General features: G+C 38.6%; 1 protein-coding gene across 1 annotated transcript in view; it reads right to left on the bottom strand.

The window, feature by feature from the left end:
- Positions 1-7932: 7932 nt before the first annotated feature.
- The window catches only part of LOC106875860 (SCAN domain-containing protein 3), a 41788-nt gene continuing 22274 nt past the window's right edge, over positions 7933-27446 (bottom strand). The window contains exon 2 of the mRNA XM_014924162.2: positions 7933-8142. Coding sequence (XP_014779648.2) covers positions 7933-8142 — 210 coding nt within the window. The remainder of the gene's footprint in view (positions 8143-27446) is intronic.

Consider the following 27446-nt stretch of genomic DNA (forward strand, 5'->3'; position numbering starts at 1 on the left):
GGGGGAATGTTGGCTTGCTCACCTAGCCTGCAGGGTGGTGTCATTTGAAGGCTAAAACAATCACAAAAGTGCATTGTGACTAGCAATATGCAACAACATCTGATAGGCTGGTCAGTCATGTGGTCATGTGGATATATATATATATATATATATATATATATATATATATATATATATATATATATATATATATATATATATATATATATATATATATATGGGAGAATGTACGGAAAAACAACAACAGACGAGGACAGGTGGTGTAAACAACAAAAGGATGTATTAGTATGACGCTCGGGAATACAGAAAGTCTTTAACGTTTCGAGCTAAACTTGTATACGCTGATGTATATAAGTATCTATATAGGCATATATATATTGCATATATATATGCTCACGCGTATATATGTATATATTTACACACACACACACATGCACACACACGCACGCACACACACACACACACACAAACACGCACGTGCGCGCGTACACACACACACACACACACACACACACACAGGTGAGCACATTATTGGAAAACTAGGTGGGAAAAATAATACCCGAATACCAAAGGTAGAGTAATATTCTTTCATTAAAGTGGCAAAATTATCACAAGACTGTTACTCAGAGTTTCACATCTCTGTTCATTGGACAGTTGTGATATATACATATCTGTTCAGTTTAGTTTAGGCAAAAGCCTTGCAATCTGCTCTTAAAAGCCCTTATGCTTGCAGTCGGCTACAACATGTTAATTCCATCTCCCAGAGTAATTCACTGGTATGGGTATACAATATGGAACTCATTTCAGCTTAGGATAAATATAATAACAATAATAACATGAGGATGGAAATTCATACAATTTCTTAATGCATCTAAACATATGTTTCTGCACCATACACATTCATTAGGTAACAATGTTTCATATCCATATGATATTACTGAAGGTTACTCTTAATAGTTATGTATTTGAATATTTTCTCAGCTCCTTTTCTAGTGTGGGTGCTTCCTTGATTACAAGTGCTTCCTCAGACCTTGCATTATTCAAATACATAATTATTAGGAGTAATTTTAAGTAATGTTATATGAATATGAAAAATTGTAATCTAATGATGGTGTGTGATGTAGAAATGTATGTTGTGGTGCATTAATAAAGCCTACGAACTTCCATCCTCATGTTATTATTGCTATTAGAAATCATTATTATTGTTATTATTATTATTGATTCAGAGAGCAGTGCATGCCATCGAAGTGACACTGGGGTAAAATATACAAAGCCCAATATACCCATCATGACTACCAGTCTGATAAGGGTACACTAGGCACATGTATCACAACCACATGTGTGCGACATGGTAATCACACATCAAGATAAACAATGCATGGACTTGCAGGTGGGGCCCAGTTAGAATTTTCTTCAGGTTGAGTAGCCCATCCTACTCAAAAACGTCCGTGAATAAGGGAAGTTTAAGATGTTGAATGAAACACCCATATTTTCAGAGGTGAATTATTCGAACCCCTCAAAATTTCTCTCAACATATGGCTACGATGCTCCCCAACTACTTCTGCTCATGATCAGAGATGCACATATTGTCAGCCACTAAGGGACATGCTCAACTGGTTAAAGTCAAACAATTGGCAAGCAAATCTGTGGTATTGAGTAGAATATTTGCTGTAGCCCATCTTTTATACCAAGGCAAAACATGTATGTGCAATATAACACTTCCAATCAATTAAGATAAGAAGCCACGAGAAAAGTGTCTGGTACTGCTATTATTATTATTTCTATTATTATTGTTGTTGTTGTTGTTGTTGTTGTTATTAATATTATTTTGCTGGGTATGATGAAAAGTGTCAGCTGTCCACAGTCAGCAGATAAACTTTGACTCTGCTGTGCATGCACAGTTTTAATGTTCTAGCTCACTTCTACTGTTTATAGCAGTGCTTGGAAGGAATGTGTGTAATGCATGATCATTGCATTGACTACAACAAAGAAAGTTGAGCAGAGAATCTGCATGAAATTTTTCCAAAAGCTTGGCGATACCTGTTCAGAGGCCTATGCAAACTTTCCAAAAATATTTCATCATTCTTGTTACAATCAAGATTTTGTGCAACGGAAATCCGAGTGTCTTTTTGGTCAGCTGAAAGCAGTTTTGGCACAAACTTGGCAGACATGCATCTCGTACCCAAATCTTCAGTGATAATGGACTAAACTGAACTGTAATTAATATGCACTTCTTCAGATAACTCACAGATGGTGATTTGACGATTTCCTCTCACAGCTGCACACACATCTGCAATGTTTTTCTCAGTTCTACTGGTTGCGGGTCTCCCAGAGTGTTCGTCTCTATCAACATCTTTTTGGCCATCTTGGAAACGTCTGAATCGCTCATACACCTGTGCATAGCTCTTACACTCCTCTTCATGCATATTCTGAAAATTTGTGTAGACCTCTGAGCAGGTATTGCTATGACAACTTTCTCTGTCATGGCCAATGTAACGATCACACACTACACATGCTCACGCTCTTTCCAAGCATTGTTGCAAACAGCAAAAGTAAGCTAGAATATTAAAACTTAGTGTGCATGCACAGCAGAGTCCAAGGTCAATCTGTACCAAGCAGCTTCACTCTGTGCACTTTAGCATCGTTACTATGGCAACAATCCGGATACTTATTGATCAGACCTCGTACAGTCAATAACCTATGGTACATGTAAAGTATTTAAACAGGGTATCACAAAAATACTTGGTATGTTGTTTTCATTATTCTGATGAAGGCAACTAAGCTGAAAGAACTGCAGTCACTGCCAATCTATTCTTTGTTAACATAATACATACATACATACATATATATACATATATATATATATACACACATATATATTTATATTTACATACACACATAGACATGTATCATGTGAATATATGCATATATATAGGCTTGGTATAAATATATAAATATATGCATATATATATACATATATGTTTGTATGTGTGTATGTATGCATGAATATGAATGAATAGATATTTATATACATTCATACACACATACACACATAAACACTCATAGACATGCCCACACACACATGTGTATATGCGGCATATTGTAAAAAAATCAGCTGTATACAAACTTACACATCCGTTATTAATCTTAGTTTTTTTTTACTGGTTCAAGCCAGTTCATTGCTGATATGACGTAGCACACACACACACACACACACACGAACACACACACACACACACACATGCATGCACACACACACATGCATGCACACACACACACGCACACACTTACATATATACATACGCACTCATGCACACGCATACACATATGCATACACGCGTACTTATGCCTTAATCAATCCATAGCTAAGCAGTTCATCCATGAATGCACAAATGTTCTTATTTTCCCATGAAAATATATGACTATGCAAATATGAGAGTATATAGAGTCCAACTGCATATGTTTGTTTTTGTGTGTGTGTATGTGTGTGTGTGTGTACATATATATATATATATATATATATATATATATATATATATATATATATATATATATATATATATATATATATATATATGTTTTTTGTTGGTGTGTATCAGTAACGGCTGTAAGTATTGGTAATTGGATTAAAAGACTGGTGCTTTTAAAATAATGAAGTACCCTGATACATTTGTCTTGCACTGAATTACACTGACTCTCCCTTGCCACTCTTATTGGAAATATGGCAAATCACCAAATGGGCCATTGGAAACCTATAACCTGTTCCCAAAATGCAATATGACTATGTATATGTATGTATGTATGTATGTGCATGTGTGTGTGTGTGTGTGTGTGTAAGTGCGTAAATACATATATTTTAAAGAGTTAAATGTTAAACTGGTCATATACACACACACACATACACACACACACACATACACACACACATACACACACACACATAGGTATCAACTTGTTGCATCAGTAGATGAAAGTTATGGAGAGGGTCATAGCCCAACTAATTAGGGAGAGAGTTAGTCTAGATGAGATGCAGTTTGGTTTTGTGCCAAGGAGAAATACCATTGATGCTATATTTCTGGTAAGGCAGCTGCAGGAGAAGTACCTAGTCAACCTCTGTACTTGGTTTTTGCTGATTTGGAGAAAGCCTTTAACAGGTTCCCCTGATCCCTTATCTGGTGGTCAATGCAGAAACTAGGGATAGACGAGTGGTTGGCGAGAGCTGTAAAAGCCGTGTACAGGGATGCTGTTAGTAAGGTGAGGGTTGGCAATGAGTACAACAAAGAATTCAGGGTACAAGTAGGGGTTCACTAAGGATTGGTGCTCAGCCCCCACTTTTCATCATAATCTTCCAGGCAATAACAGAGGAATTTAAGACAGGCTGCCCCTGGTAGCTCCTCTCTGCTGATGACCTTGCTCTTATAGCTGAATCACTACCGGAACTAGAGAAAAGTTTCAGATATGGAAGCAAGGTCTAGAATCGAAGGGTCTTAGAATTAACCTAGCAACAAACAAAGTCTTAGTAAGTAGGAAGGCAGACAAATCACAAATCACTTTAGGTAGATGGCCCTGCTCAATCTGAAGAAAAGGCATAGGTAGAAATTTCATGAGATGCACCCACTGTAAGATTTGGACACATAAGAGGTGCAGCAATATCAGAGGGAAAATAGCTTTTGTATGTGGAAGATGCACAGGTACAATAAATGCAGAAAATGTGCAGAAAATAGACTCCATCAGCTACCAGTGGGGTAAGCTAGAGGTAATAGATAGCTTCTGTTATCTAGGTGACCAAGTCAGTAGCAGAAGTGGATGCTCTGAGAGCATAGTTGTGAGAATAAGAATAGGCTGGGCAAAGTTCAGAGAGCTCCTACCTCTGCTGGCAACAAAGGGCCACTCTTTCAGAGTGAAAGGCAAATTGTATGATGCTTGTGTGCGAACAGCTATGCTACACGACAGTGAAACATAGGCTGTAACAGCTGAAGACATGCATAGGCTTGAAAAAAATGATGATAGCAAGCTTTGCTGGATGTGGAATGTCATTGTGCATGTTCAACAGAGTGTAAGCATCATGAGAGAAAAGGTGAGCATAAGCGGCATCAGATGTGGTGTCCAAGAGAGACGACTGTGCTGGTAAAGTCATGTGATGTGTATGGATGAGGACAGCTGTGTAAAGAAGTGCCAGTCTCTATCTATGGAGGGAGCCTGTGGTAAAGGTAGACCCAGAAAGACATGGGATGAGGTGGTGAAGCCTGATCTTTGAATTTTGGCCCTCACAGAGGCAATGACCGGTGACCAGGACCTTTGGTGATATGCTGTGCTTGAGAACACCTGTCAAGCCAAGTGAAATTGTAGTCGTGGCTGACGCTAGTGTCACGTAACTCACACCTGTGCTGGTGACATAAAAAGCACATTTTGAGTGTTGGGCCCTATGGAGGCAAAGTGGCTGATGCCACTGACATGTGAAAAACACCTTTCAAGCATTGAGGAATGACCGAGACTTTTGGCATAATGTCATTCTTGAAAAGAAGACCCATCAAGCCAAGTAAAATTGCAGTGGTAGCAGATACTGGTTTCATGTAAAAGCACCCATTACACTCTTGGAGTGGTTGGCGTTAAGTAGGGTGTCCAGCTGTAGAAACCATGTCAAATCAGACTGGAGACTGGTGCAGCCTTCTAGCTTGCTAGCCCAGGTCAAACTGTCCAACCCATGCCAGAATGGACAATGGACATTAAATGATGATGATGATGATATATGTCTGTGTGGCATATATATATATATATATATATATATATATATATGAGCATGAGTACATATGCCTGAAAGAAGCTGGAGTGAAATGAAAGGAAATAAAACAGGTTGTTGGTACCAACAGGAAAAATATGCTTGGTTGAAAAATAAAAAAAATACTTAATGGAAGAAGGGCCATGGGGCTGGAATAAAGCAAAAACAGAAAGTTGATTATAGGAGTGAGTTGTAGAGTTGAAATGTTGAGAGAAGGGTGCATAAGTGAATTCAGTGGAGTAGATTGTGAGATATGAGGCCTCTTCATCTATCTCCAAAGCATTGCAGAATTGACGTTTGATACAATATACACAGTATTTTCTTGCATGCAGTTTGATATAAGTATATGTCGTTTGTATTTTACTCAGTCCAGTCATTATACCGTGGACATGCTGGGGCACCACAATGGATAATTTTTAGTCAAATGAATTGACTCAAATAGTTTTTTTTTAAAGCCAAGTACTTATTCTTTCAGTCTCTTTTTCCAAACTGGTAAGTTATGGGGATGTAAACACACCAACACCGGCTGTCAAGCTGTGGTGGGAGGACAAACACAGACACAAACACACAAACACACACACACACACACACACACACACACATGTATATATGATAGGTTTCTTTTAGTTTCTGTCTACCAAATTCACTTATAAATCTGTGTTTGGCCTGAGGCTATAGAAAAAGATACTTGCCCAAAGTGCCAAGCAGTGGAACTGAACCTGGAACCATTTGGTTGCGAAGCAGGCTTCTTACCACACAATCATGCCTATGCTTAGTATAAACATGTGGTATAAACATTTAAATATTGTCACTATCTTTCCAAATCCTGCTGCATTTCGTATAGAATTTCTGGTTCTCCTAAGTCATCTTGGTGTATAAGATGACCAACTTTTAATGACTATAAATTTTGGTCTGTAAACTTCCTACTTGTAAGCTGGAAAATATGATAATAATACTAGAGGTGTATGTGAATTGATTGGCTACTTGGATGGAGGATTTAGAGTTGTGTTAGTCTGTGATGTTAAAGATAACAGAACAGGTAAAAAACAGGTGTAACAATGGGAGTGAGCACAGGTGAATGTTCCAGGTTAGCAATAAAATGACTGTTGCTTACATTGCTTATCCACGGTCTATGTAAGCAATACTGTTAACTAGGTTATCTATGAGCAATCTATAGTGCTCGTTTCATAGGTGCCTAACAAATCTAATACAAGCTGTGCATTTGATAACTTGGTTTTCTGTCAGCCTGCTGGAGATCCCACTGTACTTACTGCTAGCACTGAGAATACAGTTCATGCATGAATATGCACATAAAAAAAACACCAATTCATGTACACATATGTACATATTCAAATACATATCACCAAACACACAAACACCCACACAAACGCATACACAAACACGTACGTGTATACACACTAGTCTCCGCCATCAGTCTAATTTTAGTTGTATTAAGGTTTATCGTGGTTGATGTTACAGTGTTGGTGCTGATCATAATGATGGTGGCACTGACGATGTTGCTAGTGATAGTGATGGTGTTGTTAGTAGCAGTGATGGTGGTGGTGGTAATGGCAGTGGTGGTGGCAGTTGTGGTGGTGATAACAGTGGTGATGATGGTAGTGCTGGTTGCAGTGGTGATGAGAGTGATGGTGTTGATGCTGGTACGGATAGTAATGGTAGTAATAGTAGTGGTGGTGGTAACAACAGCAGTCGTGGTGATTGTGATATATTAGAGGTGGTGATAGTGAAGGCATGTAGCTGAGTGGTTAGAGTATTTGGCTCACAGTTGTAAGGTTGTGAGTTCAATTCCCGATGACATGTTGTGTCCTTGAGCAAGACATTTTATTTCCCATTGTTCCAGTCCACTCAGCTGGTGAAAATGAGTAGTACCTGTATTTCAAAGAGCCAACAATGTCACAGAGAGGATGAACATTTTTGAAATGGCTATTACTCAGCCCCAGGGAAAGGGACATATGTCTGACAAGTACCATTCGGTCTGTGGTGTCTTAGCCTTCTTTTTTCTTTTCAGGTGAAGCCATGGCGCTGTGGACAATAGAGCATCGCGTGTTTGTCTATGACAGTTACATGAAGAATAATAAGTCTGTCACAGCAGTTCAGCACGAGTTTTGGTACCACTTCAGCATTCACTGAAATCAGGTTGTTCCCACCCATAACACAATCTTACGTTGGGTGAATGCACTTCGTACATGAGGTACACAAATTAATAGGAGACCAGTGGGAGCACCACGAACGGTATGGACTCCGGAAAATGTGGAATGCATCAAACAAGCTTTCAGAAATCCATCAATGGAAACAAATGCCACATAATGGATGCTGTTTTTCACACTTGATTTCGACAAATGCTAATTCAATACAAACACATTGATGTCAATAAAATTTGCTTGCAGCTAAAATTAATGATTTTGTGAAATTTTCAAAACACCCGTCCTCTCTGTCCCATCCCATATGTTATGGGTACACAAGTCTGTGGAGTGCTCAGCCACATATACATTAATTTCACAAGCAGGCTGGTCTGTCGATCGGATCAACCGGAACCCTTGTCATCGTAACCAGACGAAGTACAATGCCAGAAGAAGTGGTGGTGGTAGTAGTGGTGGTAATGGTGGTGGCAGCGGTAGTGGTAGAAATAACAACTGTGGTGGTGGTAGTGGTAATATCAGTTTCAAATTCTGGCACAATGCCGGCAATGTTGTGGGTGGGGGACGTCAATTACATCGACCACAGCACTCAGTTAGTACTTATTTCATTGACCCTGAAAGGATGGAAGGCAAAGTCGTCCTGAGCAGAATTTGAACTCAGAATGTAAAGATGGATGAAATGCAGCTAAGCATTTTTCCCCTGCATGCTAATGATTCTGCCAGCACACCACCATTGGTAGTGGTGATATTAGCAGTAGTAATGGTTGCGGTGGTGGTATTGATTGTGGTCATGATGACAGTAGTAGTTATAGTGGTGTCTCGGTGGTGGTAGTGGTGGTGGTTGTCATGGTAGAATGTATAGTGATGTTAGTGGTCATGATGATGGTGTTGGTGATGATTGTAGTGGTGTTGATGATGGTGGTGACTATAGTGTTGGTAGTGATGGTGGTGGTGGTGATGGTGATGATGATAATGATAATGGTTGTAATGGTGATTGTGGTATTGGTGGTGGTGGTGGTGGTGGTAATGGCAGTGGTGATGATGGTGGTGGTGGTGATGATGATAATAATAATGGTGGTGATGGTGATTGTGGTATTGATGGTAGTGGTGGTTGTGGTGGTGATGGCTGTGGTGATGGTGATGATGGTGGTGGTGGTGATGGTAGTGGTAATAATGATGGTTGTGATGGTGGTGGTGGTGCTGCTGCTGCTGGTGCTGGTAATGATGGTGGTGATGACAATGGTGGTAATGGTCATGGTGATGATGATGATGATAATGATAATAGTGATGATGGTGATTGTGGTATTGATGGTAGTAGTGGTGGTGGTAACAGGGATGCTGATTGTAATGATGGTGGTAATGATGATGATGATGGTAGTGCTAAAAAAAAGTGAAGTAACTTTTGATTATCTATAAAACCTGAAAAACAGGCTCCCTATTATGGAACCACATCAGGTGCTGCCGGTGCTGTCAGTCTTCAATTTATTGATTCGCACCAGACAAATATTTCATCAAAGATTCTTAACACTGAACTGAATGTACTTAATGATCTTTCTTCTCCAAAAAGTCAGAGAGTGAAAGAGTGAATAAGTAAGATAGACAAAGAGAAAGAGAGAGAGAGGGAGAGAGAGAGAGAGAGAGAGAGAGAGAGAGAGAGAGAGAGAGAGAGGGAGAGGGACTGAAGGATAGAGAAACAGAGAGAAAAAGTTCAAGATCTGTTAGTTAAAAGGAAACTTAAATAAAACTAATATATTGTCTACCACACTGTTAAACCTAAATCAACCTTTTACAGGTTTCCCGCCAAAGCAGTTGGAAGCAAGTATATGAAACATTTGGCTAACAGGAAATAATTATGTGAATACACACATACATACAAACATACATATATGCATACTGGGATATGTAACACACTGCCTAAATATCTCAGTATCCTTGTGAGCGGATTTGGTAGAGGGAAACTGAAAGAAGCCTGTCATATCATCATCATCATCATTTAACGTCCGCTTTCCATGCTAGCATGGGTTGGACGATTTGACTGAGGACTGGTGAAACCGGATGACAACACCAGGCTCCAATCTAATTTGGCAGAGTTTCTACAGCTGGATGCCCTTCCTAACGCCAACCACTCAGAGAGTGTAGTGGGTGCTTTTACGTGTCACCCGCACGAAGGCCAGTCATATATATATATATATATATGTATAGGAAAATTTGTTGAAAATGCACCTAAATTTGAAAAACTTGTAATTGTTTTGAAATAAATTTATTTACATACATACCAAATTAGTTTCAACAATATTTTTTGTTTATCAATGGTAAAAATTAAAAATTATGAATTAGAAAAACATGTTTAAAAGATTCAATGTTTACAAGATTCAATGATATCAAATATGATTTAAATGTTTACAACATTCAATAATATTAAAAAAATGTGGATCATCTTGCTTAAATGCACAAAATTCAATTGTGTTAGAAGTGATCGATAAGAAATGTGGATTACCAAAGGTTCGGTCATACTGAGTTAAGAGGGAGAAAAACAAGGGTGAAATGAAGATAGTAAAAATAGGGTTTTATTTACAATTTCTGTGATTCTTTTTCCGTCATGAGCAGGGACTTTCACTTGTAACGGCATTTTTTGGAATCTGGTGTATTTATAATTTTTTCTGTGAATGGATCTGATTTTTGATTCGTTACAGTACTGGTGACATCATTAAGTGAGGTCATTAAAAATGAAATGTCCGATTTTCTTATGCACCAAGTTTGACAGTTGTTAACTCTAATGTTTTATCCTCACAATTCTTTGTTTTACAACATTGAAGTGTTACATCATCACTTTTTGAAATGCAATTCATGGTATCTGATTATATTGTAAGTTTTCTTTTGTAAATCAATTTTTGTGAACACATGGAAAGATAAAAATTTGTTTTGTCTATGAATTTGGGTACCATTGTGGAATCAATGCATTCCAGACGGCTCGAAACATCAATGTTTGGTGAAGATGTGGTGAATGAGTGCACTGTACATTGATGGTTTGAGAAGTTCCAGTCTGGTGACTTTAGCCTTGATAATCAGCCCCGTGGTAGACCTGAGACCAAGGTAGATAATGATGAGCTGGAAACTGGTGGAAGCAGATACATCTCAAACTACATGTGAGTTAGCAGCAAGGTTTGATGTTTCGATTCTGACTTCATTGGACCATCTGAAACAAATTGGCAATGTATAAACAAATAGATGGGAGATTGATAGAAAAAGATTGAGATATCAAAGTATGTGTGTGTGCATAAGGAACCTGAAAAACAAATCGAAAAGGTTGAAGCAGATTTTGATTGAAAAAAAATCAAAGAAAATATATTTATATAAATACATGCATATGTGAGTGTATGTATGTATGTGTGTGTGTGTGTTTGTGTGTGTGCATGTGCATGTGTGTGTGCATGTGCATGTGTGTCTGTGTGTTTCTTTAGATCTGCAATTATTTGCATTAAAATGCAGTGTGTAATATTGTAATCTGTTTGTCCTGTCGACACATTGTCTAAGCACTTTCTACCTTCAAATGTATGTGGAATAAGAGAGCCCTTACTCAAAAAGCAGTTGAGGAGTAGCATCAGAATGGCATTCTTTGAGTTCCCTTTTACCAAATCCACCCATAAGCCTGTGGTTGGCCTGGGACTATAACAGAATATACATGCCCAAGATTCTGTGCAGTGCGACTGAACCTAAAACCTTGTAACTTGGAAGTGAACTTCTCAAACACACAATCATATATAGATAGACAGAAGGAGAAGAAATAATAAATAATATGAATGCTGGAGTTCTGTGATGCAACCAATCTTATAGTCTGCAATACCAACTTCAGGAAACCTGCCAGTCACCTAGTCACCTACCGCTCCGGCAGACACTCTAGCCAAATCGACTACATCCTCGCCAGAAATAGGGAAAGAGGGCGGCTTATAAATGCCAAAACCTACCCTGGCGAAGAATGTACCCCACAACATAGATTAGTAGTTAGCGACTTTGGGATCAAGGCAAAATGGGTGCCCAGAATTAGACAGGCTTGGAGAAGAAGGGTGTGGAAGCTTAAAGACCCTGCAAACGGACAGAGACTTAGAGACAAGTTACTTGAAGCATTTAACGAAATAGAAGGGGATATAGCATCATACAACGTGGAAGACAATTGGAGATTTCTGCGGGACAACCTGTTGAAAGCCACCGACCAGATTTGTGGGTGGTGTAAGGTCCCCTCCCAACCCAGAGTAACGTGGTGGTGGAACAAGGAGGTAGACAGGGCTATTAGACAAAAGAAACAAGCTTGGAAGGACTGGAAGAACGGTGGTAGCAGGGAATTGTACCAATGTGCCAGAAGGGAGGCTAGGCGACAGGTTTATTTAGCCAGAGGGGAAGCAGATAAGGAAAGATTTGCCAATGTTCTGCGCCGTGAGGACCAAAGACTCGAGGTATTTCGGGTTGCAAGACAGTGTAGGAGAGAGAATAGTGATGTTGTAGGAGAGAAATGTGTTCGCATGGATGATGGTACGCTTGCATTAAATGAGGATGCAAAGAAAGAGGTCTGGAGATGCCACTACGATAGATTGCTTAATAAAGAGAATGAATGGGAGAAAGAGAGCCTGCCTTATGTCGACCCAATAGAGGGACCAGCTATCCGAGTTGATAGTACCAGGGTAGATAAAGCAATTAAGAGTATGAAGACCGGGAAAGCCCCCGGCCCATCAGGAATCACTGCAGAGATGCTCAAAATATCTGGCAGTGTTGGCTATAGCCTAGTCACCCGTATTACGAACCAGGTGATACACGAAGGAGTCATACCCTATGACTGGTGTAGCAGCATCATAGTCAACTGCTACAAAGGTAAAGGGGACGCTTTAGATACAAATAATTACAGAGGCATCAAGCTGTTAGATCAGGTTATGAAAGTTACAGAGAGGGTCATAGCCCAACTAATTAGGGAGCGAATCAATTTAGATGAGATGCAGTTTGGGTTCGTGCCAGGTAAAAGCACTACTGATGCCTTATTTCTAGTGAGACAGTTGCAAGAGAAATACCTAGCCAAGGATAAACCTCTGTACCTGGCTTTCGTTGACATGGAGAAAGCCTTTGACAGGGTCCCCCGATCCCTTATCTGGTGGTCAATGAGGAAACTTGGGATAGAAGAATGGCTAGTGAGAGCTGTGCGAGCCATGTACAGAGATGCGGCCAGTAAGGTGAGGGTTGGAAATGAGTACAGCAATGAATTCCGGGTAGAGGTAGGGGTCCACCAAGGTTCCGTCCTCAGCCCCCTATTATTTACCATAGTCCTCCAGGCAATCACAGAGGAGTTCAAGACAGGTTGCCCCTGGGAGCTCCTCTATGCTGATGACCTTGCCCTAATTGCGGAGTCACTATCAGAACTAGAGGAGAAGTTTCAGGTGTGGAAGCAAGGTCTAGAATTGAAGGGCCTTAGAGTCAACCTAGCTAAAACCAAAATCCTAATAAGTAGGAAGGTAGATAAAACACAAACCCCTTCAGGTAGATGGCCCTGCTCAGTATGTAGAAAAGGAGTAGGTAGTAACTCTATAAGATGTACCCGGTGCAAGCTATGGACACATAAGAGGTGCAGCAACATCAAAGGCAGGTTAACTAGCAAGTTAGTTTTTGTTTGTGGCAGATGTTCAGGTGCAATAAAGACTGCAAAAAAACAGGAAACAACTTCTATCTCATTCCAGGGTGAAAAACTAGAGGTAGTCGATAGCTTCCGCTATCTGGGCGACCAAGTTAGTAGTGGGGGTGGGTGCGCTGAAAGTGTAGCTGCTAGAATAAGAATAGCCTGGGCAAAGTTTAGAGAGCTCTTACCCCTGCTGGCGACAAAGGGACTCTCACTCAGAGTAAAAGGCAGACTGTATGACGCATGCGTACGAACAACCATGCTACATGGCAGTGAAACATGGGCTGTAACTGCTGAGGACATACGTAAGCTCGCAAGGAATGAAGCCAGTATGCTCCGTTGGATGTGTAATGTCAATGTGAATACCCGTCAGAGTGTAAGTATCTTGAGAGAAAAGCTGAACATTAGAAGCATCAGTTGTGGCGTGCAAGAGAGACGATTGCGCTGGTATGGACATGTGGTGAGAATGGAGGAGGATAGCTGCGTGAAAAAGTGCCACACCCTAACAGTTGAGGGAACCCGTGGAAGAGGTAGGCCCAGGAAGACCTGGGCTGAGGTGGTGAGGCAAGACCTTCGTACATTGGGCCTCACCGAGGCGATGACTACGGACCGAGACCTTTGGAAATGGGCTGTGCGTGAGAAGACCCGGCAAGCCAAGTAAGATCGTTGCCAGTGCCCCTGGACTGGTTCTTGTGCGGGTGGCACATGAGATGCACCATTTTGAGCGTGGCCGTTGCCAGTACCGCCTGACTGGCTCCTGTAGGATTTTCGAGCGAGATCGTTGCCAGTGCCCCTGGACTGGCTTGTGCGGGTGGCACATAAAAGACACCATTTCGAGCGTGGCCGTTTTCGTGCGGGTGACACGTAAAAGCACCCACTACACTCTCTGAGTGGTTGGCGTTAGGAAGGGCATCCAGCTGTAGAAACTCTGCCAAATCAGACTGGAGCCTGGTGTTGCCATCCGGTTTCACCAGTCCTCAGTCAAATCGTCCAACCCATGCTAGCATGGAAAGCGGACGTTAAACGATGATGATGATGATGATGATGAATGCATGAATGGACATAATTCTTTCTAATTGTAGCAAAAGGCCAGCAGTTTTACTGGGAAGAGCAAGTCACCTACATAGACCCCTGTATGTGAATAACATTATATTTTATCAACCTTGAAAGGATGAATGGCAAACTTGACTTTCGTGGGATTTGCACTCAGAATGTAACAAGTCAGAAGAATTACCACAAAGCAGTTTTTCAATATTAGAAATATTGCATTTTTGAATCCCTCAATGAGACTTGTACAGTAGCAGCATGATAAAGTGATGGTTTGTTGCCAACTTAATGTGGCAGTCCCAAGAAAGGAAAGAATACTACAGCTATTTAGCCTTAAGACACATTGTTTCCAGTTGGCTATGTCACACAAGCGTGTGTGGAAAGGGGAAACGATGTTTCCTAGGGCTAAATAGCAGTAGCATTCTTCCCTTTCCTGGGACTGCTACATTAAGTTGGCAACAAACCATCAGTTTTTGCAATGCTCTAATGATTTTGCTGGTCTAACCCCTTTGTAAATGAAATTAATGAAGGAGAATAAGGTTGTGAAAATGTAAGAGTAGGTCAGTGGGGAGATGGTTTTCAAATAAACAACAGGTTATGGTAAGTGAAATAGATGAGGAAGTTCTCAGTCACACAGAAATTATTTGACTTCAAACTGCTGGAACACAGGAAATAAATGATGGTGCAAGGCTTCAAACTGAAAGATTAACAATTACTGAAGAGAGACAGAAATCGATCTTATAATTTTCATTGAGTTAGGAGAAAGGGAGAGGGTGAGACAGAAAAATAAATAGGTAGGTGGATAGATAAATGATAGATGGATAGGAAGATTGATAGATAGATAGATAGATAGATAGATAGATAGATTCATACATACATAGATAGGAAGACCTATAGCTAGCTAGCTAGCTAGATAGATAAACAGACAGACAGATTGACAGACAGATTGACAGACAGATAGATATATAGATATATAAGCAGACAGACAAATAGACAGACAGACAGATAGACAAGGTAGATAGATAGATAGATAGATAGATAGATAGATAAAGAGAGTATGTAAAAGTGTAAGATACAGAAACAAACAGTGAATGTCATAAAATGGTGGATATGATTTGATTTCAAGTGACACAGTTTTATCCTTTTTTTTGGTAAAAGAGACAATTTCCAGATATTCTTATTTACAATGTTGATAAATAAATTGTCTGACCAATATTCTAATAAGGTAGATTCATTTTGTGTCTGCTGCGACCTGAAATCAGTCATGGCCAGCTGGATATAATTCTGGACAAAACTAGGAATTGGGTTAATTTGATGTCAAAGATTTACAGGCACCAATATGGCTCTGTGATTAATTCACTTCCCAACCATGTGGTTTTGGGTTTGTGCAGCAAAAAAAAAAAGATTTATTGTCTGCTACTCAGACAAATGGTGCTGTTCTAAACTAAATTGAGCATGCTGACAATGAATCTCAACTTAGAATTGCTGTAGCATGTCAGGATTTTGAGTTATGTGCATAATTATATATTAATACTATATTAGAATCAGGAATAGTTAAGTTCAAGGTAAATAATTATTATAATAGTATATTAGTACTGTATATAGTAAATTTATGCTCAAGGCAAATAGTATTATAATATAATGGTAGTTCTATATTTAAAAGATGAGGAATTATGTACATTATTTACATTATTTATATTTGATGGATATTTGTCCTCATCTTGTTTGTTGTTAACACATTTTGGCTGATATACCCTCCAGCCTTCATCAGGTATCTTGGGGAAATTTTGAACCTGGATTCTCATTTCTAAGGTATTTTTTTATGTTGTTATTATTATTATTATTAAGGTCACTGCCTGGAATCGTACTTGGAATCTTAGGGTTATTAGCCCATGCTCTTAACCACTATGCCATATGTCCATGGGCATATGGCATAGTGGTTAAGACACCTGATGAAGGCTGGAGGGTATATCAGCTGAAATGTTGTGTTAACAAACAAGATGAGGACAAATATCCGTCAAATATAAATAATGTAAATAATGTAAATAATGAATATAATGGTACATAATATATTTATGTTAAAGGAATACTCACTTTATTTTTGATATGCTCAGCTCAGAAATGTTTGAGATACTTGCTCTTGCGCTTATGCATCCTGCTGGTCTCCCGTTGTAGGAACCAACAGTTGTCACCCATCATGTGTGGACTGAGCCAGTCTTGATACCTTATTTCCATCTCAGATATGTCCTGGTAGAACCTATCACTATGCTCATCACTAAGGGCACCAAGATTTGTTGGAAAAAATCGAGATGAGGATGCAAGAAGTGCATTTTTAGGGACATTCAGCATCCCATTCTTTCATACGCTGTTAGCATGTTGTTTATTAAATCAACATAGTGTTCAACTCTATGATTTCCAAGAAAGTCCTGGACAACTAACACAAATGAATCCCATGCTGTCAGCTCAACTGGATTCAGTTTACCTCTGAATTTGCTATCAGGTATCAATTCTCTGATCTCGGATCCAATGAAAATGCCTGCTTTCAGTTTTGCGTCACTTTTCTCTGCACCAAATTTTACTTATAGGTACTGGAACCCACAACCTTCATGTTTCATTGCTTTGACAAAGTTTTCATGAGGCCAAGTTTGATGTGAAGGGGTGGAAAGAAGATCTTTTTGCGGGTCTACCAGTAGCATATGCTGCACATTGTACCAACCAACTATGAGCTCCTCTCTCTTAGGCCAGTCTTTTACAGTGTAATGATTGCTGTCATCACAGTCATTCCAAATACACAAGCACATATTTTTGGTATATCCCAACTGCAGTCCTAGGAAGAGGATCAATCACCTTTAAATCACCACAAATATTTCACTTATGAACTGAGTAATTAACTCCTTTCAGAATGAGTTCCATCGATTCGTAAGTTTCTTCCATACCAACAAATGACCCACAGGAATGGAAGGTTTTTCATTACCATTATGTGACAACACACCTTACTTGAGTTTATAAACAATCTCCATTTGTTAGCCACATGCATGTGTCCTAGTTTTTGCATGACTGCATTAATGTCAGTAGAGAAACAAGCATTATTTTCTTGCTTGAAAAAGACAGAGAAACCTTAATGGCGAGAACAGAAAATGGAAATTTTCATACCTTGCTGTAGGAGATTCCATTGTTGTAGTTTCGATCCCAAAACTTCTGCTCTCTCCTTTGACAATGCTAGGTCTCTTACTAAATCATTCAAATTTTCTTGAGCCTGGCTCATTTATCTTAGGAGAGTCAGGGGGTTCATCATACGACATGTCAAGATTTTTAAGTGAAACATGTGAGAGGGTAACTGGGTCAGGGTTCTCGAAGTTATGTGGGACCGGTTTTAGAGTAAACTTACAATCTGCATACATAATTTTTGCTTTAGTCTTCTTTGAGAAACTACTAATACTAGTCATGTAAAAAGTAACAATCAGAAACATACCATTGGTACAGCGAAAAGCATTCCCTTCCGTTTTCCATTCAGCCACTGTGTAAGCCCTGAGTAACTTATGGTGCAGAATTTATGAGGTGCCTACCTCTTGTCTTGGTCCCCAACTTTACACCTGAAATAATATTTATAGGCAGTTTTTAATTTGGTGGCAATGTTCTTCTGCTGGTCACACAGAGCAAATTTTCTGCAGACATAACAAAGGTTGTCTGGATGATTCACACTGCTTCTCCTATTCATGATTTAACACAATGACCACAGTTAAAACAGTAACCACACACAGTGAGAGATACATATACCACACGTCATGGCAGTGCAAATGACACTGAGAGTTACCAAGAACAAACTGACATATTTGGCATTACACACAATACGTCAGCGCCATCTATTGCTAAACTAAATAATAAACTTTCTCATCGTTTGTTTTATTGCTGTTTTTTCTTTAATTTTGAATGAAGACCGCTTTCATTCTAGCAAATTTTATAATACATCCTATATCGAGCTAAAAGTATAGTTATAATCTTGCACATGCACATAGCTCAAAATCCTGACATGCTAGAACAATTCTGAGTGCGGATTCGGAATCAGCATCCTTGATTTAGTCTTAGACACATGCTTTTACCCCAGTTGGCAAATCTTTGTTGTCCAGTATCATGTGACACTTTGGGCAAGTATATTCTTCTATTGCCCCAAGGTGACCAAAGGCTTGTGATTGGATTTGGTTGATGGAAACTGAAACAAGCCTGTCACACATATCTATATGTGTGTATGTGTGTGTGGGTGAGTGTATGTATATACATGTTAATGTGTGTGTATGTGTGTGTGTAGTGTGCATGTATATTCATCTGTGTGTTGTACCCTCTTGTCTTGACTTTGTGTGAGAGTTATGATTGAGTGCCACCATCATACAAGTGGCATCCTTTGTTTCCAATATTCTGTGAAAACACATCCACTGATGGAGAAACATTACCTTGTTTGGAAACAAATGAAAGTTAAATCTGCCTCAACTAATCTTGTCTGAACCATGCATACATGGAATAGTGGACATTAAAACGATGATGGTGAGACTGAAGTTTATGAAGGTCAAGGAAAAAAATCACAGATTCAAGTTTTATAACAAATATTGTAACTAAAGAATTATTACATTAAATATTTTTATACTAAAATAAATGTTTGCATTTATTAACCCTTGTACTGTGATATCAAATTTTATGGTGATTCTAGTAATGCTGTTCAATATCGACCAAAATATAGAATTGATATTCTCTGTAAGTCACGTTGCCTCAATAAACATGACATATATCAACAAAAATTAGTTTCAAACATAACATTCCTTTATAAAAGATAGATTTATATATAAAACTGTTTTCAACAGTTAAGAGTAAAGAAATTTTGAGTGGAAATATTCTGCTTTCTGTGAAGATGTGTGACTTAGCAGTTAGGGTATTCGGCTCATGATCATAAGGTCGTAAGTTCAATTCCTGGTGGTGCATTGTGTCCTTGAGCAAGACACTTTATTTCATGTTGCTCCAGTCCACTCTGTTGGCAGAAATGAGTAGTACCTGTATTTCAAAGGGTCAACTTTATCACACTCTGTGTTACACTGAATCTCCCTGAAATCTACATTAAGGGTACTCATGTCTGTGGAGTGCTCAACCACTTGCATGTTAATTCCACAAGCAGGTTGTTCCATTGATTGGATCAACTGGAACCCTTATCATTGTAACATAAAGTTGGAAGAAATACTGCTTGGCATTTTGTCTGGTATGGTAACAATTCTGCCACCCAGCTACCTTACTAATGACTAATATTACTTTACTCTAATAAGGCAGTGAGATGGTAGTATCGTTAACACACCAGGCAAGCTGCTTAAGTGGTATTTCATCTGTCTGCATTTTGATTTCAAATTTTGCTGAGGATGACTTTGCCTTTCATCCTTTAGGGGGTCAACAAAATAAGTAGCATTTGAACACTGGGGTCGATGTAATCATACTTTACCCCTCCCCGAAAACTGCTGGCCTTGTATTGAGATTCAAAACCAACATTACTTTAATCTAAAGCAGCAAGCTGGCAAAAATGTTAGCACAGATGGACAAAATGCTTAGCGGTATTTCGTCTGCCGCTACGTTCTGAGTTCAAATTCCGCCATGGTCGACTTTGCCTTTCATCCTTTCAGTTACGCATTGGGGTCAATATAATTGACTTAACCTGTTTGTCTGTCCTTGCTTGTCCCCTCTGTGTGTAGCCCCTTGTGGGAAGTAAAGAAATAAGAAACATTAGCACACTGGCCACAACTGCTTACTGGCATTTTGTTCATTCTTACTTTCTGAGTTCAAATTCTACCAAGGTTGACTTTACCTTTCATCTAATTGGTGTTACTAAAGTACTGGTGTTGCTGTAATCAACTTGCCCCCTCCCCTCAAAAAAAACAAAAAAACCTGCTGGTTCTGTGTCAAAATTTCAAACTATTATTTGAAGGCAGAGAGCTGACTGAGCTAATAGCACACTTGGCAAAATGCATAGTAGCACCTCGTCCATCTTTATGTTTTGAGCTCAAATTCTACTGAGGTCAACTTTGCCTTTCGTCTTTTTGGGGTAAATGAAATAAGTATCAGTTGAGCACTGGGGTTGATGTAATCAACTTGCCCCTCCCTCAAAATTGCTGGCCTTGTGCCAAAATTTGACACTGATATTACTTTAATCTGATTCTGGAAAGGATGGAAGAAAACTGAAGATATTGTCTGGCTCTCTAACAGTTCTACCAATCCAATACCCTGGATTTGTACTTTTTTATCAACTCCAAGGGGATGAATGGTAAATTGGCCTCCGTGAGACTTTAGCTCTGTGTGTAGGAAGTTGAAGCAAGAACCATAAGGTGTTCTACCCAATACCCCTTTGGACTCTTCCAGCCTGCCATAGGCAGCTTAACACTGATCACATGATACAAACTGCCAACCATTTGATTGGTTAGTCTGGTATGCTAGTAACTTACATAATTCCAGTTCCATAGCAGTAGGCCCCTCATCTGGGATACCTCATGCTGTGATACCCCCATGGAAACTTTGTGTGTTCAGCTACCACCACAGGCTTCACTGCTCATCAAGTTGAGGAAAGCAAACTGTCAAAGAATCAGTCACTCTCTAACTGGTTTATGGTCAAGCCTGTGGCAATGGAGACCTCTGGTGTTCTTGGCCTCTGGACCATATCCCTGCTCACCATTATCAGACAGAGATGGCTATTCGCAAGTGTGAGCCCTGTGAGTCAGAGCAGCTGTTCCAGTGCATCTCCCTTGCCATCATCTGGGGCAATGTTTTTTTCCATTTTGTCTGCTGAGAACATGAGGCAACCTGAATTACAAGAAACTGAAAGAATTGTAAGAATTTGTTTACTGAATACTAATCGCTCCATCACTGCTTAAGACAACTTTAAGAGAAAATATCCTTAACAGAAAATATGTACTTATACAACTACATATCCTTGAATTGATGTGAAGGAGCCTCTATGTGACCACTCAGCTTGCTAGAAATGGCAATCAAAACTCCCTTAAAATCACATGCTCCAGTTTTATATATAAAAAAAGGGGAATTTATACCCTGAACAATGTAGTATTAGATTTGCATAAAAAGACTGGATGGTTTGCTAGATTGTTCAAGACTTATCCTACTACTACTACTACTACTACTACTACTACTACTACTACTACTACTACTACTACTAATGTAGATCTTAATGAAAACTTGAACAGTGACTTATAGGTTAATAAAGAAACAACTCTTGACACTGAGCCAATGAAATTATGATCTTCCTCCTCCTCCTCATCATCACCACCATAATCATCATCATCATTGTCATCGTGGTCGTCGTTGTCGTCGTCGTCGTCATCATCATCATCATCATTATCATCATCGTCATCATCATTGTTATTATTATTGCCACCACTACCACCACTACCACCTTCTTCCTTTTATTTTTGCAACATATATTAAGGAATATCTTTAATTATAGAGGTGTGGTGTAACACAGTTCAAATATTAATTGATTTAGTCAACAGATAATTAATTTAATTACCTCATCGTTATGTCTCTGTATATGTAGTTAGTTGTCTTCCATTTTCTTTTGTTGCATAAACTTATTAATTTCTACTGCCTCTGTGTGTATGTCTGTGATTGTGTGTGTATTTTATGTGTGTGAGTGTGTATGTGAGTGGTTATGCATGATTATGTGTGTGTGAGTGATTGAGTGTATCTGTATGAGTGCATGTTTGGGTGTAGCATTGGGTATGTCTGTGAGTGTGCTTGTATGGGCGTGTGTGCATGAGTATGTATATGTGTGTTTGTGTGTGTGACTATTTGGAAGAAGGGGTATTTCTTAAGATCTGGGTGGGGGCACGTGAATGAGTACAAGCCAATCTGATAACGTGGCACTCTGTTGGATATGACGACTAGGGTTCCAGTCGATCCACTCAACAGAACAGCCTGCTCGTGAAATTAACGTGCAAGTGGCTGAGCACTCCACAGACATGTGTACCCTTAATGTAGCTCTCAGGGAGATTCAGCATGACACAAAGTGTGACATGGCTGGCCCTTTGAAATACAGGCACAACAGAAACAGAAAATAAGAGTGAGAGGAAGTTGTGGAGATTTAGGTGTTTTCACTCAATAAACACTCACAATGCCCGGTCTGGGTATCGAAACCGCGATCCTATGACCGCGAGTCCGCTGCCCTAATCATTTGGCTATTGCGCCTCCACCCCATCTGATATATAAATAGAAGAAACAATGACAAACTTCTTCTTTTCCTCCACTCCTCCTCCCCTGCTCCTGTCTCTGCCCACTACTCTCACTCCCTCCTCTCCTCCTTCTACCCTTTCCATTCCATTTCTCCTCCTTTCTCCAAATTTAATTATGTGTGTATGTATATATATATTTGATTTTTAGCCAGAACATTTACGCATTCTTGACAAATACCAAAGTTCTACTGCTTTAAGCATTAATTGTTAGTTCAAGAATCATCATCATCGACAACATCATCATCATCATCATCATCATCATCATCATCATCATCATCATCATCATCATCATCATCATCATCATCATCATCATCACCGTTGCCGCCGCCGCCGTCTTCCATAAACAACCTTGCCCGGAATTGTGTAATGGAAGGTAACTATCTAGGTGCAATCCCATAGTCATTCATGACCGAAGGTGGTTTTTACCCTTTATTTCCCAGCATTGCAGATATTCCAACCCTGAAGACAATGCTGGCCCAATTTTGGTTGTAAAATGTTAGAAAGAAAGAGAGAAACATGGACTGAACATTTGTGCACATATTTCACTCAGATATTTCATTAGTGTCTTAGTTACCAATGATCCTGTTGATCATTTATAGTCTTCAGAAATGCAATAAGTTTATTGTAGACAAACCTTCCATTGGGCTCACAAACATGTGGTAGAGAGTTTGATTCCCAGACCAGGCTGTGTGTTGTGCTCTTGAGCAAAACACTTTATTTCACATTGCTCCAGTTCACTCACCTGTAGAAATGAGTTTCAATGTCACTGGTGCCAAGCTGTATCAGCCTTTGCCTTTTCCTTGGATACGATTGGGGGGGGGGGGGCTGGTATGCATGGCCTCTGCTAGTCTTCCAGACTTGTGCCTTGGAGTTGTGCCTTGGAGGGTAACTTTCTAGGTGTAATCTCATGGTCATTCATGACCGAAGGGATTCTTTCTTTTTTTACACATTTGCTGGTGATGGCAAGCTCTTTCTCCATTTACCCTACAATCCAGATGAAGAGTAAAGATTCCAAAGCATTTCATTTGTTGCTCCTCATGACAACTGAACTGCTTATGCACATCTGTAGTATTGTTGGGGATGGTAAGAATAGAATGACAATGTTTTTAACAGAATTTATGGTGGTGTTGGTGTTGGAGGTGGTGGTAGTGTTAGTGCTGGTGCTGATGATGTTGGTGGTGGTGTCAATAGTAGTTATAACAGTGAAACCTCTCTTGTGTTCATTGATTATCCATTGTAATTTCCATTAAAACTTTGCTGTTTTAGAGGTTACACCATTATGACTACATGGCTTCTTGGTGTGTCTTGGTTTGTTTAATTTGCTGGTTCACTAGTTTGCTGCTTAGTTGTATAGTTCCCGAGTTTGTTGGTATTTTCCTTTGAATTGAAATCAATAATTGTGTCTGATCGTATATCTAAAACATTTTTAACTAAATGACAGATGATTTGTAAAGGTTTAGTCAATTTGGAACCAAGATATTTAATTATTTACATATATTATGATTGCCTGATCAGTTTGCCTGACTTCATATATATATATATCAAAGGATGGACAGATTTGCTTAAGCACAAAAATCAAATATGTTACAACCAACAAGAAAGGTCTCTGCAAAATTGCTCCTTCTGCTAAAAGTAGCAGCCAAATTTTTCTTTTTAATGTCTTTGAAAAACAAAATGCTAAAAGGAAAAGTCCTAGATATATTTTGTCTGTAAAAGTAAACCAGGTGGGGGCAAGACTGTAACCCCTGATCAAAAGTCTGCATGTTCAAAACTGACAAGGGGTGGTGTTTAGAGGTGGTCTCAACAGCAACAACAGCAGCAGTGGCAGCAGCAGCAGCAGAAACAGCAGCAGCAGCAGCAGCAGCAACAACAACTTGTTAAAGAGCTCACTAAGTGGCTCTAGGTTCAGTCTCACTGTATGGCACTTTGGGCAACTCTCTTCTACTATAGCCTTGTGAGCAGATTTGGTTGATGGAAACTGGAAGAATCCCATTGTCACATACACACATACCCACACGTACACACACATGCACACTGGAAACAAAACACACACACACTACATATACGCACACACACATACTTCAAACTACCAGTACTTTTCTACTGACCATTCTCCTATGCACATGTGTAGGTGAACACACAGCAGGCAACCACTCCTACCAACATTCTTACTATAAATTCTTCCTATGACCTTAAACGATACTATGTCCAACCACACACATACATAAACAGCCACAACCACACACACACACACACATACATGTGCTATCATTACACACACACACATACCGCCTTCTCTTGCACTCTCCCGTCTTTGAAAAGAACTTTTCTTCACCCTTTCCCTTCCAGTCATTTCAATATGTGACCGCGTGTGCATCATTGGCAATTTTCTTTCTCTGTCTTCCCTTCTTTGGACTTTTCATATATATCTGATGAAGAGCTCCGCTCGAAATATAGAATACTCTTTCTTTTCTTTCCTTTCCTGAGCATCCAATAACACTGTACTTATTCCATGTCCCCGCATTGTTGTTTTTTCGTGTTTTTTCTTGCTTGTTCATGTTTGGATTGTATATATGTATATACATACATACATACATATATATATATATATATATATATATATATATATATATATATATATATATATATATATATATATATATATATATATATACATACATATATATATATATATATATATATATACATATATATACATACATATATATATATATATATATATATATATATATATATATATATATATACATATATATACATATATATATATACATATATATATATATATATATATATATATATATTTTTATATATATATATATATATATATATATATATATATATATAAGTATATATATATACACATATCTATATATATATATATTGGATCATCCCATAAATAATGCAATTTTTTTATACTTCTTTTATTTTTCAAAATTAAGATAAACAAAGTTCTTTTTTAATTTAAAATATACTCTGTAAATATATCCCTGTAAATATACACACACATATGTATGTATGTATGTATGTATGTATGTATGTAGGGATGTATGTACATTTGTAGGTATGAATGTATGTAGGGATGTATGTCATTATTCAGTTTTATTTCAATATTACTTGCCAATACAGAAAGAGCTGGTTTCTAACCTAGATCCATGGCTCCTTCATTGGAATTTCAAAAGCATCAACAGAGTATTTTTGTACATATGTATGTACATGTGCAAATTTGTATGTTTAGTTTTATGTATGTATTCTCATGTATATAAATTTGCATATGTATGTATGTATGTATGTATGTATGTATGTATGTATGTATCTATTTATATGTATATGTGTGTGTATGTGTGTATGATTATATAGATATAATTATAATTAAGGATACTGAGAAACAGTACCAACAAGCTAACAATGGAAGTCAAATGACTCTAAAACCACACATATATTATATATGTATGTGTGCGTGTATATATATATAGGTGCACGCATGGCTGTGTGGTAAGAAGTTTGCTTCCCAACTATATGGTTCTGGGTTCAGTCCCACTGCATGGCACCTTGGGCAAGTATCTTCTACAATAGCCTCAAGCTGACCAAAGCCTTGTGAGTGGATTTAGTAGATGGAAACCGAAAGAAGCCTGTTGTATATGTTTGTGTGTGTGTTTGTGTGTGTGTGTGTGTGTGCACATGAGTGTGTCTGTGTGCATGTGCATGTGCATATATATATCTGTGAGTTTGTGTCTGTGTTTGTACTCACTACTATTGCTTGACAACTAATGTTGGTGTGTTTACGTGCCTGTAACTTAGCTGTTTGGCAAAAGACACTGATAGAATAAGTACTAGGCTTACAAAGAATAAGTCCTGGAATCAATTTGTTTGGCTAGCACCCCCTAAGGTGATGCTCCAGCATGACCACAGTCAGATGACTGAAACAAATAAAAGGATGAAAGAATAAAAGAATATATATATATGCACACACACACACACACACACACACACACACACACACACACACACACAAAAGAACACTTATAACTATGAGCTGCAAATACACTGCAGTATCAAAACTGCAGTATTTGAATGTATAAATACTTGTAATACTGCTCATTGCTGTCTAGACTTTGATAAAACTAAATTTTTAATTTTCCAATAATGGAAATACCTTATGGAAAAACATTAAAAAAATATGCATGATAATCGATGTAAAGAAAGAAAGAAAGAAAGAAAGAAAGAAATTAGCTGTTGTTTTATGTTTTATGAATTTATCAACTTTGATCAGCGAATGCGAACATGAAAAAAAAAGAATGATTTATTGTTTTTCTGTTTTAAATATTATAAAAGAGGACATTTGTTTCTTTTTCTAAAAAGGCACAGACATGGCTGAATGGTAAGAAGATTTTCCAACCACATGGTTCTCGGTTCAGTGCCACTGCATGGCACCTTGAGCAAGTGTCTTCTACAATAACCTTGGGATTACCAAAACCTTATGAGTGGATTTGGTAGATGGAAGCTGAAAGAAGCCC

This window comes from Octopus bimaculoides, chromosome 8 (genome assembly GCF_046866305.1).
Source record: "Octopus bimaculoides isolate indiv1 chromosome 8, ASM4686630v1, whole genome shotgun sequence".
Classification (NCBI taxonomy): domain Eukaryota; kingdom Metazoa; phylum Mollusca; class Cephalopoda; order Octopoda; family Octopodidae; genus Octopus; species Octopus bimaculoides.